We start from the raw sequence: 16,958 nt of genomic DNA, 5'->3' as shown, positions 1-16,958 counted from the left end.
GTGTGCCGTTCCCCAGCATTAACCTGAAATCATAACCTGTTTCAGTGCTGGAACATTCTGAGTCCGGCCTCATGTGTGTCCCTTTTCCTTTGCCTCACCACTGGTAGCCATGCCTTCAGCGTCTACGCCCCATGATCTAGAAATCATTTAAACCAATCCACCTCCCTCTTTTCCTTTAAGATCTTCTTGTAAAACTCCACATCTTTGACCGAGCTTTTGATTACCCTCGCAATAGCTTATTATTTTGCTCCATGTCTATTGCTGTTAAAGGGAATGGGGGAAAGTAAGATTAGACAACGTGGCCCATGTGGACATGATGGGCAAATACAACTTGCACTTATATAGTACCTCTTAATGTAGAAAAATGTCCCACGGTGCTTCACAGAGGGGTATGACAAAACATGGACATGAGCTATTACGGGGGTAACCAAAAGCTTGGTCAAAGAAGTGGTGCTTTTAAAAAGATTGTTACGCGTATTGCTGCCTTTAAACGACCGTGGGCCAGGAACACAAGACAAAGAAACAATAATGCATCAGAGTTGAGAAGCAACACTCATACACCAAACTCACTTGACCACAGTGAGCCAGTTTGGTTAAATAGTTTAGCCCATCAATGGGAAAATTGTCAGCCACCGGCAAGCACTCAAACCATGCACTGAGGACAGCAGTGATGCGGCCTAAACTTAAAGCCCAATGGGTGGCGTGTTTATCTGTGTAGCTCTGTACAAATGCTAAATCCAAAATTGAAAATTGAAGATACTGGAAATGTACAGAAGGTTCCTCTGCATCTGAAAAGACTAAAGGCAGGTTGATGTTTCAGCTGTTGAGCCAGACCAGAAACATTAACCTTTTCAGATGCTCTCTCTCTCAACCACGATGGTACTTCTAATCAAATTATTAATGTTCGGTCATCTGGGTATCATCCTTCCTACTGTCCAAAACATTTGAATATTAATTGCACGTTTTTACTTCAGAGGCTACTTTATATAGAATAAAATGCAGTAGAAAGAAAATCTAAACTTCTGAATGACTGTCTTCTCTCTGTTGCCAGGGAGTTCATCTATGGGACTTGCAGGACCGTGTTTTAGTGAGAAAATATCAAGGTGTCACACAAGGATTTTACACAATTCATTCATGTTTTGGAGGCAACAATGAAGACTTTATAGCAAGTGGCAGCGAAGGTAAGAAGCTGGGGTACCCAGCGTCATAGACTTTTACAGCACTGTTAGAGACCATTCAGCCCATTGTACCTGTGCCAGCTCTCTGCAAGAGCTATCCACTTAGTTCTGTTTACCTGTCCATGTCTTGATGTGGGTGTTAGGGGTAAACAGATTATTAAATGTCTAGGTCCTTGGCATTTTAGTGACAGAAATCCACTATTTAATTGGGCCAGGGAAAATTGCAATAGATATTGAGGCATGTGCTAACACTAATATTTCCTGCTTCACTTTGTGGATCATACAATTTGTTTTTCAGCAGTGACAGTCCACAATTTTGAAGTCTACCGTTCCTATTTATCACAGACGTTTGCTAATTTTGAGAGTTAGAAACTTTGGGAGTTAAAAACATAACTTCTTATGGGATTATATGTGTCAGGTTGTCCAGTGTCAGCTGTGGCTCAGTGGGTAGCACACTTGCCTCTGAGTCAGATGGTTGTGGGTTTCAAGTCCCACTCCAGGAACTTGCCAGGCACAAAAATAAATCTAGGCTGGCACATCAGTGCTTAGGGAGTGCTGCATTGTCGGTGCTGTCTTTCGGATGAGACGTTAAACTGAGGTCCTGTCTGCTCTCTCAAGTGGATGTAAAAGATCCCATGACACTATTTCGAAGGGGAGTTATCACCGGCGTCCTGGCCAATATTTATTCCTCAGTCAACATCACAAAAACAGATTATCTGGTCATTATCACATTGCTGTTTGTGGGAATTTGCTGTGTGCAACTGTGCCGCGTTTCCTACATCACAACAGTGACTACACTCCAAAATTCCTTCATTGGCTGTAAAGCACTTTGAGACGTCTGGTGGTCGTGAAAGGCGCTATATAAATACAAGTCTGTCTGTCTTTCTTTCGCTCTTCATATTTTGTACTCAAGTTCCTGGAGTGGGAATTAAACGCAGAACCTTCTGACTCACAGGTGATTGTGCTACCTGCTGAGCCATAGCTGACACTGGACAACCTGACGCACACGATCCCATAATAAGTTATGTTTCTAACTGTCATCAACTCTTTTCCTCATTGAGGTGTGGGTGGCTTACCCCTCTCCGTATGGATAACCATCTGTCCTCAGTAGGTGTGCTGCTGACTCCCTGCTTGCCTTCCACCCAACAGGACAGCTCAGATTTGGAACTGTGACAAATGATGGATGCTGGTAGCTGTCTGTAGATGAACCAGCTGAGGTAAGGAGTTGTTACTCCATCACAGAATGGTGAGATGAGATCTCGCTTCCCATACCAAATCCAAATCCTATCCCCCTCCTGATTCTCCACATTTGGAGATGATGCGGGGAAGCTTAATTATTCATCCACTGTGTTGGAGGGAAAAATCACTGGGCAAGTTGCCCTGGTTTGCACTTGTGCCAGGCTGCATCGAATACTGCTGTGTATCTGTCTGCTTAGAAGGTCCTTTACAGATGATTACAGAGTGGCTGAGAACTGAGAGCAGACTCCTTGCCTGACCCCTCAGCCAGGTGGGGGGGGGTGCAGGGGCAGCTGTTATGAGTGCAAACAAAGCAGTAATTTACAAAACTCTTAACTTTTACCGTCTAAATGTATTTGTTTGTCACTAACCAGTTTGTGAATTATGGGTTGGATCTGCATGCGAGGGGCTAAAACAAGATGCTGTAATTTATATTTTAACAAAACAAATCTTTTGCAGATCACAAGGTTTATATTTGGCACAAACGGAGTGAACTGCCAATAGCAGAGCTGACGGGACACACTCGTACCGTAAACTGCGTGAGCTGGAACCCACAGGTCCCGTCCATGATGGCTAGCGCTTCAGACGATGGCACAGTCAGGATATGGGGACCAGCACCTTTCTTAGACACCCAGGAGTCTGAAGGTGATGAGTTTCATTATTTACTGCAATTGTTACAAAGCTAGGTGGGAAAATAAGCTGTGAGGAGGATGCAAAGAGGCTGCAAAATGATATAGACCGTATAAGTGAGTTGGCAAGAAGGTGCAGATGGAGTATGATGTGGGGAAGTGTGAAATTATCCACTTTGGTAGGAAGAATGAAAAAGCAGAATATTTTTTAAAAGGTGAGAAACTAATTAACATTGGTATTCAGAGAGATATGGGGGTCTTTGTACATGAATCACAGTTAACACAGGTACAGCAAGTAATTAGGAAGGCAAATGGTATGTTAGCCTTTATTGCAATGGGGTTGGAGTATAAGTGTAAGGAAGTCTTGCTGCAATTATATAGGGCTTTTATGAGACCACACCTGGAGTACTGTGTACAGTTTTGGTCTCCTTACTCAAGGAGGAAATATACTTGCCTTAGAGGGGTGCAACGAAGGTTCACTCGATTGATTCTTGGTGGGTGAGGATGTCCTCTGAGGAGAGATTGATTAGAATGGCTTTATATTCTCTGGAGTTTTGAAGAATGAGAGGTGTTCTCATTGAAATGTATAACATTCTTGGAGGGCTTGACAGGGTAAATGCTGAGAGGCTGTTTCCCCTGGCTGGAGAGTCTAGAACTAGGGGTCATAGTCTCAGGATAAGGGTTTGGCCATTTAGAATTGGGAGGAGGAGAAATTTCTTCACTCAAGGCGGTTGTGAATCTTTGGAATTCCCTACCACAGAAGGCTGTGGGTGTTTAGTTGATGAGTATATTCAGGGCTGAGATCAATAAAGTTTTTGGACTCCAAGGGAATCGAGGGATATGGAGTTCGGGTGGGAAAGTGGAATTTATGTAAAAGTTCAGCCATGATATTAAATGGCGGAGCAGGCTCGGGGGGGCTGTATGGCCAACTCCTGAGGAAGGACATTCTTGCTATTGAGGGAGTGCAGCGAAGGTTCACCAGACTGATTCCAGGGATGGCTGGACTGTCATATGAGGAGAGACTGGATCAACTGGGCCTGTATTCACTGGAGTTTAGAAGGATGAGAGTGGATCTCATAGAAACATAAAATTCTGACGGGACTGGACAGGTTAGATGTGCGAAGAATGTTCCCGATGTTGGGGAAGTCAAGAACCAGGGGACATGTCTTAGGATAAGGGGTAGGCCATTTAGGACTGAGATGAGGAGAAACTTCTTCACTCAGAGTTGTTAACCTGTGGAATTCCCTGCCGCAGAGAGTTGTTGATGCCAGTTCATTGGATATATTCAAGAGGGAGTTAGATATGGCCCTTATGGCTAAGGGGACCAAGGGGAATGGAGAGAAAGCAGGAAAGGAGTACTGAGGGAATGATCAGCCATGATTTTATTGAATGGCGGTGCAGGCTCAAAGGGCCAAATGGCCTACTCCTGCACCTATTTTCTATGTTTCCTACTATTTCTTATATTCTTGTGTTACAAACTTGAGTCTTGGGCACAGTGAGGTTTACAGTAACTGAATATTGATTTACACAGTAAAACTATACTAAATTATGTAAGCACATGGTTAATAGGATGTTCTTGAGCAAATTGCTGGGATCAATTGACAATGGAGTGGGCAGAAAAATAAAATTACAGAATTTTAGGACTCGTTAGGAATTTACACAACAGAACGTTCTTGAAGACTAAAATCGCACTCTTGCAGAAATTGTTTACATGGTTTTGGCGTGTCTTCTACATTAAAGGTGCTATATAAATACACGGGATAGTTTGATTTCTAAATCAAATTCAGTAGAAATACCTGTTAAGTTGAGATCCTACATAACCAAAATGTTTATGCCTTCTTTAGATTTCAGTGTCGTGTGTAAATGTCACAGAGGACATAAATTAAATAGCTCTTTGCCAACATTACCCGTATGGGTTTAGAGTGGATAGCTCTAGTTGAAGAGTTGACAGCAGCACAGTCACAATAGGATTGAATGGCTGCCTCTTGACCTGTCATTTCTATAATTCCAAGTCCATATGTTGATGTATCTAAAAGCAAAATCTTGCAGATGCTGGAAATCTGGAATAAAAACAGAAAATGCTGGAAATACTTAGCAGGTGAGGCAGCATCTGTGGAGAGAGAAACAGTTCGCGTTTCAGGTCGATAACCTTTCGATAGAGATGTAACAGGTTTTAAGCAAGCACAGGGAAAGGGAGGAAAGAACTCTAACCTTTTCCCGTTCTGATGAAAGGTCATTGACCTGAAACTTTAACTCTGTTTCTCCCTTCACGGCTGCTACCTGACCTGCTGCGCAATAAGCTGCGCGGCTGCGCAGTGCTCTACAGCTTCCGCACAGCTAGCTCACCAGTTTTAAATAGGAAAAACAGTGCATGTGTGGTATTTTGAGTGGCCCGTGTAGCCCCTTAAAGGGGTCACGCAACCAAAAATCTGTAAAGTGAACATTGCTGCTGAGTATTTCCAGCATTTACTGTTGATGTATCCAACTTGGTAAAGTAGGCTTTGTAGTTTGTATTAATCAACACTGCCAGAAATTGACTCCCAGGTACTAAATAGAACCGCAACATTTTAAAGGAAAGCTAAGTTCAGATCTCTTTCGGATGGACAGTCTCCGGGAACCCACTGTGGAATATCTGGAGCTAGCAACATTGCTTATTTGAACAGTCCAAACAATTGAGTTTCCCTCTAACGCGGTTAATTTAAATTACAGAGGTGCAGGCCACAAATGGTTTTATTTCACATAGGTTTTGAGCCATATTAATTTTGTGTTCCTCTTTCTCCTCAGAAGCTTGCAGCAGCATGGATAGTTGACGGTGACTTTGCAACGGATAGCTTCGAACTGAAATTAGTCACGGGGAAAAAATGGCTTGGATTTTGACACAAACCAACTATGGTTGATCACTGGACAAGACTTGATCGTGACGAAGAATTCATTCCCGGTTCTCTAATCGGTGCCAGCATCTTACCGCCTTGCTTCATAGTTACAAATCCAAGAGAAGCAATCTCGTTAGACCTCAGTGGGATGCCATTTTGAATTTTACCCATTGGTTGTGAGGAACCGTGTTACATTGAGACTCCATCGAACTCGGATTCTTTTCTGCCTTTTTGTTTTTTGCTCTGGCAGCCTACCTTTTTGTTCTACACCATGGAATTTTAAGTGCTTGTTTGAAGTCTAACACATTTAGAAGGCTTGCGAGGGTGAGGAATGCTTTAGTCTGGAACAAACATGTAGTAAACTAGAAGACTGTTTTCCTTGTTTTCAATCTGGTAGCCTGAATTAGTGGAAATAACTACAGCTCAGTTCATGGACTTCACCTTGGGTCTTGCTGCCCTGGAACTATTTTTCATTGTGGTCTTTTGGGGAGGGAAAGAACTCGGAGTTCATGTACAAAATTTCAGGGTTTTTTTAAGGTCCTAATTGTTAGCTGAATCATTTAAATCTTATTTTCCTGCACTCATTCCCTCATCATGGTCTTCCATTTGTTTTATGATAAATTCATTTCAGTATTCTTGAAATGATCACAAGTGACTTTTTTCAGTTCACTGCGGTGAGGATGCCACATTGATTTGTTTAGGAATGATTTTAAACCCAAACTGACACTGACTGTAAGACTGTGTGTGGTACCACTAACTATACAGTAGTACAAGTTCTTTCACTCAGATTTGTAACTTCACCTGTTTGAGTTGCAGACAGAATCAGTGCCAAGTGACGTGGCACACCCAGTGCACTAACTAGCTGTGACAAGGTTTTACATCATTGATTCCCATTTGGCAAGTTCTTCATCTCGGCCGGGGGCTCAGCACCAGGTGTTTCTCCCATGGGGAGGGGTATGAGCTGGGAAAAAGCACTGTGTGTGAACCCTGCAGCACTTTTTGAACACCTACAGGTGGGTGATTACAGAGCAGCATGGCAGAGGCTTAGGAGCAGGCCACATGCCTTCCTTCCTATCTGGACTGCTGCTGAGTATGAGGAGGCTTGAAGCAAGGAAATGGGGAGAAAATATAAATGTTTGATGAGGAGGATTCTTACTGCACCGTGACTTGTGCAATATACTATATTTCTTCACTTACCCTTTTCTGTTTTGACCATTTTTGAACTCCCAACTATTTACAGTAATATTCTCCCAAGATTTCTCACCACATATTGGTCAATCTGTTTAGATCCTTTTTTGCATATGTTACCAACTTAATTTCATCTACCCCTCAAAATACTAACGTTCACTGGCAATTGCCTAATTACCAGGAATTGTACTGCTTCTGGAATGGGAGGGGCATAGGTGCTACCTCGACTGGTGAACCGTTTTCCAGTGTAGAATTTGCTCCTCTTCTTGAAAAGTGACATTTAAGGAAGGGTGCAAGTCTAAGGGATCAGGAGAAAAATTACAGCAGTGTGGTTTACTGCCTTTATTTAGTGATGTAACTAGTACTTGACCTGTATGGGTTAGATCTGGGGTCGGGGGGAAACAGCACTGCAATCTGAAATTGAATAGCGACTTGATCGATCAAATAGCTAGCTGATCGATCACAAATTTGTACTTTGCCAATTTATTGTACATTATTTTAGAGTCCTCAATTTATTTTTTATGTACGACTGCTATTAGAACTAAGATTAAATTCTCCTCCAAATTTGGGTTTGTGTTATTTGGAAACTTGCTTTTTTGCACTGAGAAAGGAGAGGTAAAGAAAAACAAAAGATCACTTTGCGGAGATGGGGTGCAAGTTAGATCCCATCAATAAAAATTGCAGTTTGTATTTAGTCTGTTAAGCTCAATACTGGGCTAAGAGACAGTGGGGAGAGATAGCTGCATTGCTAAGATACTGTAGAAGGCAACCACAAACTTTGCCCAATTATTACCGTTATAAGTTGGCTTTACTTCGGAACTGGCAGCAGTACAGCTTTCAGTGCAGTGCATCACACCCAACATACAGCTGTTGAATCTGTGCTAGTGTCAACCAGGCCCACTCTGGGATGGTTTCACTGGCTGATTCTTGCCCACGCTGAACACATGCACCATAGCTCTGGAGATGCCATTAAATTACAGTCAGCATTAAAGTTTCTATGTGTTGGGACTGTAACTGGGGCAGCTCCAGTGATCTACGCTGAGCATTAGTTCTACACAGAGTTTGAGTTATAGCAGTGGGTCTCTAATTTCAATACAAAGCATTGAATTTCCACATGGATCAGTCAATATATTTGCAGGATTTGTTCCTGCGTTCATTCATTCTATGTTCTCCGAACGCAGCTCGTGACTCGTTCCTTTTGCTCGGTACTTATTGCCCTCAATCTAATGGCCTGGGGTAGGAAGTGTACAGCAATGTTCCCATTGCTAGTTACTTGCTATCTCAATGTGAAGTATGGAATGTGGGTGGATGTTATACTCCGCACTGTTTGATATTTCAAATGATTTAACATGTCCCATTGACCATATAGTATTGAGTGGGATGATAAATAGTCACTTTTAAAATTTAAAAGTTTAGGAATGTCCCTTAATGAACATAGGGGATTGGGTTGACTGCTGGTTGGTTCTGATGGTGAATGTACACCAAAGCAACATAATATGATTACAACTTCATCAATGTGTATTACACCAACATCGTGAGATCACTATGGCTTAATATAGAACAGAAGAGTAGGGGCGAACATTGTGTTCAAATTACTCCCTCACCCCTCCTAGCTTATACTTTATATTAAAAAAATATTAACTTTGTCACAAATGGACCCCCACCTCCCCCCAAGTTGCATATCCCCAGGTGGGTACCATTCTTACCCAGGAATGAGTGGCACTCAAGACTGTTAAAATATTCAGCAGGGCTGTTCCTGAGACACGCAAGGCTCTTTCTGCCAGTGATGAGCAGTGAGTGAAGCCAGCCAGCTGTATCTATTCGAGGTAGGACATTGATAAGAGCATCAAATTGCTCACTACAATATAACCATTGGGGAGTACTTTGGACAGTGTGTCCTGTCAAACCTTCCTTCCTCTTTAAACAGTGTGCTTTGTAAGTTATCAGTATTTCTACATGAGTTTAGATGCTGTGCACTATAGAATAGAATGAGATTATTACCTGAGAATTTACCAGTCATAGATTGAAAATATATTCTGTTTTTTCCAACTGTCTTCTATTTTAAATGCATGCAGTTAAAGCAGTGTTCTAAAATCTTGTCTGACAAGTTCACATGCCTCAGTAACCTACCTTTACATCTCCGTGTGTAGCACTGGGAATAGGGACCTTTGGGTGAGTGCGTTCAGAAAGGATGGGAAACGCATTTGAACATTTTTGTGATGGAATTTGCAGTCCTTAAAAAAAAAAATACACTTGGTGTGGATTCCTGCACATCCTGAAGCACATTGTAAGTAGAGTTTTTGATCCAAGCCCAATGGGAAGAGCAGGTGTGTAAGCAGAACAAATCAGATCACCTTTTCGTATAAATTATGGTGCAGCTTTGTTGTTCTGCCACTTGAGCTATGCTGTGCCAGCTGTGGAATAGAGATTGTGGACTGCACAGCCCGTCAATCCGTTCAGTTTGCTGTTGATCAGACGGTGCAGTGTTCTAGCAGGAGACTGATTATGTCCCTGCTTCAAAAATGTGCTTAAGTAGGAGGCGGTGATCCTAGTGATGTACATACATTGAGCTGGGGTGAATATCGAGTGAGTTAAATAAAGATAATTAGACAGCAGCAGTGGGAACCTAGGTTTGTTCTGCTCTTCCCTTCTTGCCCGAGGCACAGAGGTGAATTGTAGCACATCTCCTGCTTCCCCAGGTGGCATCAGCTAACTCAACAGAAATACGATTTTCCTTCGGTCATGATTTCATCTTCCAGTCTGTTGGGGCTGAAGTAGTAGATGATGCCTGGACACTAAGATTGGTCAGAATCCAGGCCCTTGACAACTTCCCACAGTCTTTTGTTCTTATCAGGTATGTAAGGGAATCCCTTTTTAGGTTTGGCTGATGAATCCAGCTTTAGAATCTCCTTTGGTGAAGTGTTCCTTGGGGTAAGAGTTAAGTTCCAGTGAAGAGTAAACCCCTACACATTAAAAGGCCAAGTGTTCATATCTGGTACCTGAGGCAGGTTTTGCCCCCTATTTGTTTTCTTTTTCTTTGCACAGGAATCTAGACAGTGAGTTAGATTATTCAAATATGGACAGTGTCACATCTAATCCTAATCATGGCATCATTCCAGCAAGATACTGATTGGGAGTTGGAACCATGCCTGATTTAATAACCCTTCCCCCAGGGCGACAACGAGACACCACATCCCAGACTGAGATTACAAAGACCAGTTATTCAACCTGGGCCCTTGTGATTCGGTGCCATATAGATATTAAGAGCCAGTGGGTAAGTCAGGTGCAGAATTTAATCATTTCTATGGTAGATCGAATGCCCTTTACAGACATTTCCCAACCCTACCATCCAGTCACTCGAGAAGATAGTTGCCTGTATTTTTACAAGGATATAGCTTTGATCCCTGAATTGGATTCATACTGTAAATTGGGAAATCGTGCAAAGGATATTTAGCATTACTTGGTAGGAGGCTGCCAGCACTTTTGCACAGACTTCATTTTGCTAAGCAGCATTTTCCTTAGCTGCTTTTCCTGTCAGTGAATTGTTCAGCAGCAATCCATAATGTGAACACTTTCGGCATCTTGCATTTACATTCAAGAACAATGCCATTTTAAAGGATTCTAGACAATGGTTTATCCTTTCTGACATAAGTTAATCGAGATGTTTTCTCGCAAGGGTAACTCGAACATAATTCCATAATCTCAGCAGCAAAAAAAGAGGTTTGTCCGCAATTGAAGTATCTTGAGATTTGTGATAGTTGGGTCCTCTGTGGTAGCAACACTTGGTAGTGAAAATGTTCTGCTTTACAATATTGTTTGATATCCTCAGTACCCAAGTGGGATGTTTTCTATACATGGATGTCATCAGTCTGTTGGGTAAATATTGCATACTCACCTTGCCAGGACTTTGAGAGAGTTCTACACTGCCTCTAAATAACTGAACAGAATCATCCATCCACATATATATTATATATATATTGTACTTGTCAGAAGTAGCTGCTTGATGAGGGTCTTTGGAGAATGTCTTAGCCCAGAGATTGCAGTATCCTATCGCAACTGGTCGTGAATTAGGAAATTTGGCAGAACAGAGCTCTAACCCAATTCCCTTGTTTTTTCCCCCTGTGGTAGTGCTAAGTAAACTTGACTGTGGATTACCTCAACTTGAGCTCAAAGCCACAAATTTGTTACATGAATTCAACTTGCTGCCATTTGCGGCAATATTCTGAGGGCGGACACAGCAAAGGATAAAACTGCTCTTCTGGTGGGATGCCTTATAAGCTCTAGAGAATGAACAATGTACATAACGGCAATCAAGTCCACACCAAGCTTCCAGGATATTGGAGAGTCCTAAGGATTTGTCCTTGCATTGGTGCATCTCCTGCTATTACTAAAGGGTCAGGAAGTGTTTGCCAGGAAGAGAACCACTAAGCAACAAATGCCATTCTTCTGACCTTCAGCACCAGGAGATGATTATAGTTGAAATGACAGTACCTTGAAAGAAGAGCTTGTTTTCGGTTGGGATTTCAGGGCTTGTGCTGTGGCGCGGAGTCCCAAAAGAGACCAGCTGACTCTGCGTCCAGTGATTCTGGGTCCTCGACCAAATATTTTTGGTTAAGGGGATCGTTCCCACTCACACCTAAAGGCTGCTGATCCATTTTGATGTATACTGTTGTGTTGCAGGATGCCCTACCGTCAAGAACTGGAGGATTTTATCATTCATCGATGCTATTGAGAAAGTGCCTTGAAGCCAGGAGCAGAGCGGAGTTTGATCTCACTTCATAGTTCACAGCAATGGTTCAATATATCCTGCATCAGATGAAAGAAATCTCAAAGTTCAGTATGGTTGCTGGATAATATGGGCCCACAACTTTCTCATGCAGAGGGACATTGAGTTTCTTCGCTTTTAAATACAGCCAGTGCAAGTTAGTTAGTTATTCAGCAGAGCCTCTGCATTCACAGTCTTGTATGTTGTAATGAGAGCTGCATGTGTCCCACAATCTCAATTGACTCAGTGGTATATACTTTAATTTTATCTCAGATCATGTCGACCCTCCCCAGTTCGGCTTCAATAGTACAACATTGACATGTAGTGTGTACAGCATCTCCCTGCTATTTTTAAGAACCTCGATTCCGAGGGACTGCCTATGATGATGATGCTATTTTCAGGACCTCAAGGTATCCAGGTCTTCAGACTGGGCATCGACTAAGACCTGCTTCACCATCCTTCGTTGGAACCTGCCATCTTTGTTGCTGATTTTAAATGCCTTTGTTAACGGTTCCACTTACTGTCATAGTTCACTTGCACCAGCCAAGAATGTCACAGGATAATATTTTGATAGTCATATCTCAAGTCTGTACTGTCCTTCACAATCCAGTTCACCAATGGTTTCTTGGGCTATTTCACTCTGAAAGACGGCATTTGAACTTGCAGTTTTCTGTGGGCAGCCCACACTTGTAGCTCAGCAGGTACAAATGTAAAACTAAGGATTACTTGGGAATCGCGTACAAGTTATGTAAGAGTGCAATCTTACCCCATGACACTCTGGTGGCTCTATTTGTCTTGGGCCAAGCAGTTTGTAGTTTGCATCGAATGGCTTTGGATCAATCTCTTTACCCTGGATGAAATTTGAATTGCTGACCTAGTCAGGGAAATTCAACAAGTTAGTTATAGTTACATTCGTCCTATGAAAATTCATCCATCCAGAAATGTCCCTATTGCAGCATCCAATTGTTGCCTCCACTATATCTGAATGTCTATTATACAATTAGTCACTGAATAATTTCCTGGTGTCGGTCCTAAAATTCGTTTTTTTACCACTTTGCACCTGTGCTCCATCTTCAGACACCTTCTTCCCAGAGTGAAAGTCTCCCCAATTGTGTCTCAACTCAGACCCTTGGTACCAAATCATGGCTCTTCTCTCTAGCACGTGAATCTCTCTTGTTTCTTGGCAACTAGAACCGAATGCAGTACTCTGGATGCTGTCTGGCCAGAACACTATACAGCTTGATCACGATCTGTGGCATATTCTACTGCCTTGGCTGTGTAGTTCAATATTCTCTTGGCTTTGTTGATTGCTGCTCTGTATTGGCTGGACATGTTTGGAGCCAAACCTACTGAGACATTGATCGCTGGGGCACTCCTCTTAGTACTTACTACCCCTCTTCCTCGATGTAACTCCTGAGTGCCCATTTTCCACCTCCTCCATTCCTCGGGAGTTCAGAGAATAGTAGGTTTACCCTGAACGCCCAAACTTTGAATTGACTAATAGCCACTTGACTGCAACTTTACGTTTCCTCTGCAGCTGCTTGATGATGGGGAAACGGGACCATGGGCTGTTACGAACCTTTAGCTGAGATGCTTTCTATAATCAAATGATTGCCTCTGAGACACTATTTTAATAATGAGCCAACTACCCGAAATAAGTTCCTGCAGAAGAGATGCCACTGACAGCCATTGAAGAGCTAACTGATCAAATTCAGCTCCTCAATTACACGTTAAACTTCGAGCAGACAGAGTTTGGGGCTTTCCCCACAACCTAATACTTTCTTATTCGCGCACCCTGTTTATAAATATATATATATATATATTGCCCTTTCAGTAAGGGAGTTGGTGTGGATTATTCCAACCATTATTTGTTTAAAAACAGTAAAGACTTCATTTACATGGCACCTTACCATCTCTCAGCCCATTCAAAGTGCTTCACATACAACGAGTTACTTTGAAGTGCCGTGACTTATTACGTCAGTAAATATGGTCACTGTTTTGCACACACAAGGTCCAGGAAACCACAATAAGATGCATGGCCCTTTAACCTGGTGCTGCAAATTGCTGAGGTTTTCAGCATGAAAGTTAATTTGTGGAATGTGTGGTTTGCTGTGACTCTGCTCCTTTCTGGTGGCACAGCCGAGGAATTGAAGAGGGGAGATCAATGATGTGAGCAGATTACCTTCGATGTGAATGTGACTCTTCCATATAATCCGTAGAAAGGTTTTAAAGTATTGTCATTTTATGTACGAGGTTAGGGTGTCAGCCGATGCTGTAGAAATGGCCGCTGTTCCTTACTTCATTGCCAGGGCTTATTGGACGATGTTGAAGATGGAGACCTACATTTTGAGTTCTTAGACCCCCTCCTGAAACCTTCGGTTCTGGACAATGTTGGAGATGTTACGCTCACCTCATTTACATTGCCCAGAATATCACACGAGGTGCTGCCTACAGCAAATAAGCTGTAAAACTAATTCATTCATCCCTCCCTCCATCTCTCCTATACCAGAAGTTGGCAACTTGGGAGAGAGTGAAGTGTATAAATTACCTCAACTCGGTGAATTATCAGTAGCGGTGCAGCAGTAGCCACTTAATAGAAAGATAACACCCTTGTATTGGGATTGCATGGAGGTTACCAGTCTCCAGAGCTGGTGACAATTGCTCAGAAGCAGTGTGGCATACCAATCAGCAGCGAGTTCGAATAAACCTACCTCTACCAAAGTGTTTTTTCAAACTTCCTGTTGGTATTGCCTAAATTCACTGTACAGCTGTAATAATGATGGATCCCACGGTGTAGCATGTTTTGGAACACAGAGTACTGTGGCATGTTTGTGAGTGTAACCGGCCATGTGTAGAATTGCCAGTTTCCCCATTACTATGGTACTTCCTTCACAAAGCATCCATGGGCAAATTGTATCCCAATAAGGCATACAGTGATGTATTGTAACCAGGGCCAGAGTAGGTTATCATGCTGTCCTCAACATCCTTCAAGTCCCTGTGTCCATTTGTTAAGTGTTGTCTCTGCAAGTTGTGTGAGAGGCCTCCCTAAACAGTTGGGGAACAGGCTCAACCTAATTCCCAGTGGATCCGCCGCATAGAACTGACTGCAATTTGGCATTAATTTGCACCAAAGCAATAATCAGTCTCGATTGAGCCATAAGGATGGTGGTGGGTTGAGGGGAGGAAAGGGAAATCACCCTGGGCACAGTACAGTTTCCTGCTGAAGCTTGGTGCTAAGACACATTGTAGAGGTTGCGGTGTATCAAACCCATGTGCTATACTTGACCTGGGACTGTTGGATAAGTTCCATCATTCCCAAAATTGCTGCCCCTCACTTTGAAAAATAAAAAGACACTAAAAAGCGAGAGAAATATCAGCATTGTATTCTGCATTGTAATAAGTGAAACACAATCAAGTGATTATAGTGCATCAAAAGAAAATTAGTTTCAAATACCATTTCAAGCATTTGATTGGCAGTCCTGTGATGATTAGTATAGTAATTAGTGTGGTTGCAGAAATCATTTTCTTTTTACCCCAAAGTTAGTTGTTTTTTAAATCAGTGGCTATCAGGAGGATGGGCTGCAAGGTGGTATTAATCGTCTGATTTCCAAAAATTCCAGTGATACACAGGAGGATCTGTCTGTATCCATGAGGCAGTGTCCAGGTAGACCCCACATCCCTCAGATCTGAGGCACCCAGACACAAACCTGCCTTTACTCTTTCAACTGCCGACTAATCCTCCTGTGCATATTTCCAGAAATTTGACTTGATAGTCCATCTTCTGATTGCTACTCTGGTTAAGTGTTCGGTTTAACCTTTAGTTTCTTGAGCCCCTTGAATCTGAAAAAGTTTAATGTTCTTGATGAATCTATTTTAATTTGGGTGTGAGTGTGTGTGTGAACAAAACTTCATTCTCCATTAATAAAGCCCATGATATAAATATATCCATGACAGAGATGGGCTGTTGCCAGGTTCCCTCCACAATGAACTGACTGCTTGGCCTGTGAAGGGAAGCAAATGGATTTTCTTGAAGAGCTCTTGTTCTATCGAGTTCACGCGAGTTGGCAGGCAGGAAGCCCCATTTGTTGAGCTGAAGTTCCTTCTGCTGTTCTGACTTTATACACAGTTGTGGTGGAGCTAGTTTATTTAGAGCTTTTGGTAATTATATGGATATTTGCAATGGGCTGATACTAAATGTCACAAAGCACACTCGTCATTTGCTCTTCCGGTCATGTTCTCGCTCGAGTGTCTCTCTGTCTGCTTTTGGCCTCTTTTTGGAATGTGGAACAGGCTGTTGTCACTGGGATTTCGGTGAAGTGTAATGGTGTGGCGTACGAGAGCTCGCATCGATACGCTGGGCTGTGCAAAGCAGCAGTTTCCAAGCTGGAGAGAGCATTTCAAATTGTGTAGCACTCAGCAAAATAGTGAGTGGTGTCTCACTGGTAGTGCCAAGAATCCGGGGGGTGAGAATCACAAGAGTACCGCACAACATTAAAGCGAGTGGAATATGGCAATGTTCTTTGCCAATACACTAAATCCTAGTGACAACATTGAACAAAATAGTTTCTATGTTAATCCATTACACAATCTAATATCCAGCCTGTATGTTTTTGCCTATTTATTTTTTTCTATTTTAGATTATTTTAAACCATTATTATTTTATAAACATTAGAGGATTTTAAGCATATCTTAATGGTTGCTGATAAAAGATGTTAACTGCTTCCAATATTTCTGTTCCTGTTGTATTAGGTTTGAGAAAAATCCACTTTACGTCACATCACTGCGATGCACGTGATGCTTCAAAAAAAAGGAAAAAAAAACAAACACGGATGATTTGTACCCGTTTCTTAAAACTCAATAAAAATAAATAACTGCATCTCCGAGTCTTCAGCTTTCATTCATACCTGGCCTTGATGATTTATCTCTGTTTCTGGCTCGGGTGTAAGATGCTTTGTCTCCGGCACTGAGGGGGTCTGATTTAAAGGGACACTCCAGAGTCCTGGCTCAGGAGATGAGCACTTTATCCAGTGCTGCAATGAGGGCTAATGGAGCAAGAAGGTGCCAGGTTTAATCCCTGATCTGTAGACAG

General features: G+C 42.3%; 1 protein-coding gene across 4 annotated transcripts in view; it reads left to right on the top strand.

The window, feature by feature from the left end:
* The window catches only part of LOC139267493 (WD repeat-containing protein 26), a 135,043-nt gene extending 118,298 nt beyond the window's left edge, over window positions 1-16,745 (top strand). For 2 of the 4 annotated variants that reach the window (XM_070885894.1, XM_070885892.1), the window contains 3 exons: window positions 1,052-1,181; window positions 2,874-3,059; window positions 5,828-16,745. In XM_070885894.1, coding sequence (XP_070741995.1) covers window positions 1,052-1,181; window positions 2,874-3,059; window positions 5,828-5,853 — 342 coding nt within the window. In that variant the 3' untranslated portion in view covers window positions 5,854-16,745. The remainder of the gene's footprint in view (window positions 1-1,051; window positions 1,182-2,873; window positions 3,060-5,827) is intronic. The other 2 variants (XR_011593918.1, XM_070885891.1) reach the window with 2 other exon arrangements.
* Window positions 16,746-16,958: the final 213 nt, after the last annotated feature.

This window comes from Pristiophorus japonicus, chromosome 7 (genome assembly GCF_044704955.1).
Source record: "Pristiophorus japonicus isolate sPriJap1 chromosome 7, sPriJap1.hap1, whole genome shotgun sequence".
Taxonomy (NCBI): domain Eukaryota; kingdom Metazoa; phylum Chordata; class Chondrichthyes; family Pristiophoridae; genus Pristiophorus; species Pristiophorus japonicus.
The sequence above is the reverse complement of the archived record's forward strand: the minus strand, read 5'-3'. Positions and strand labels throughout refer to the sequence as shown.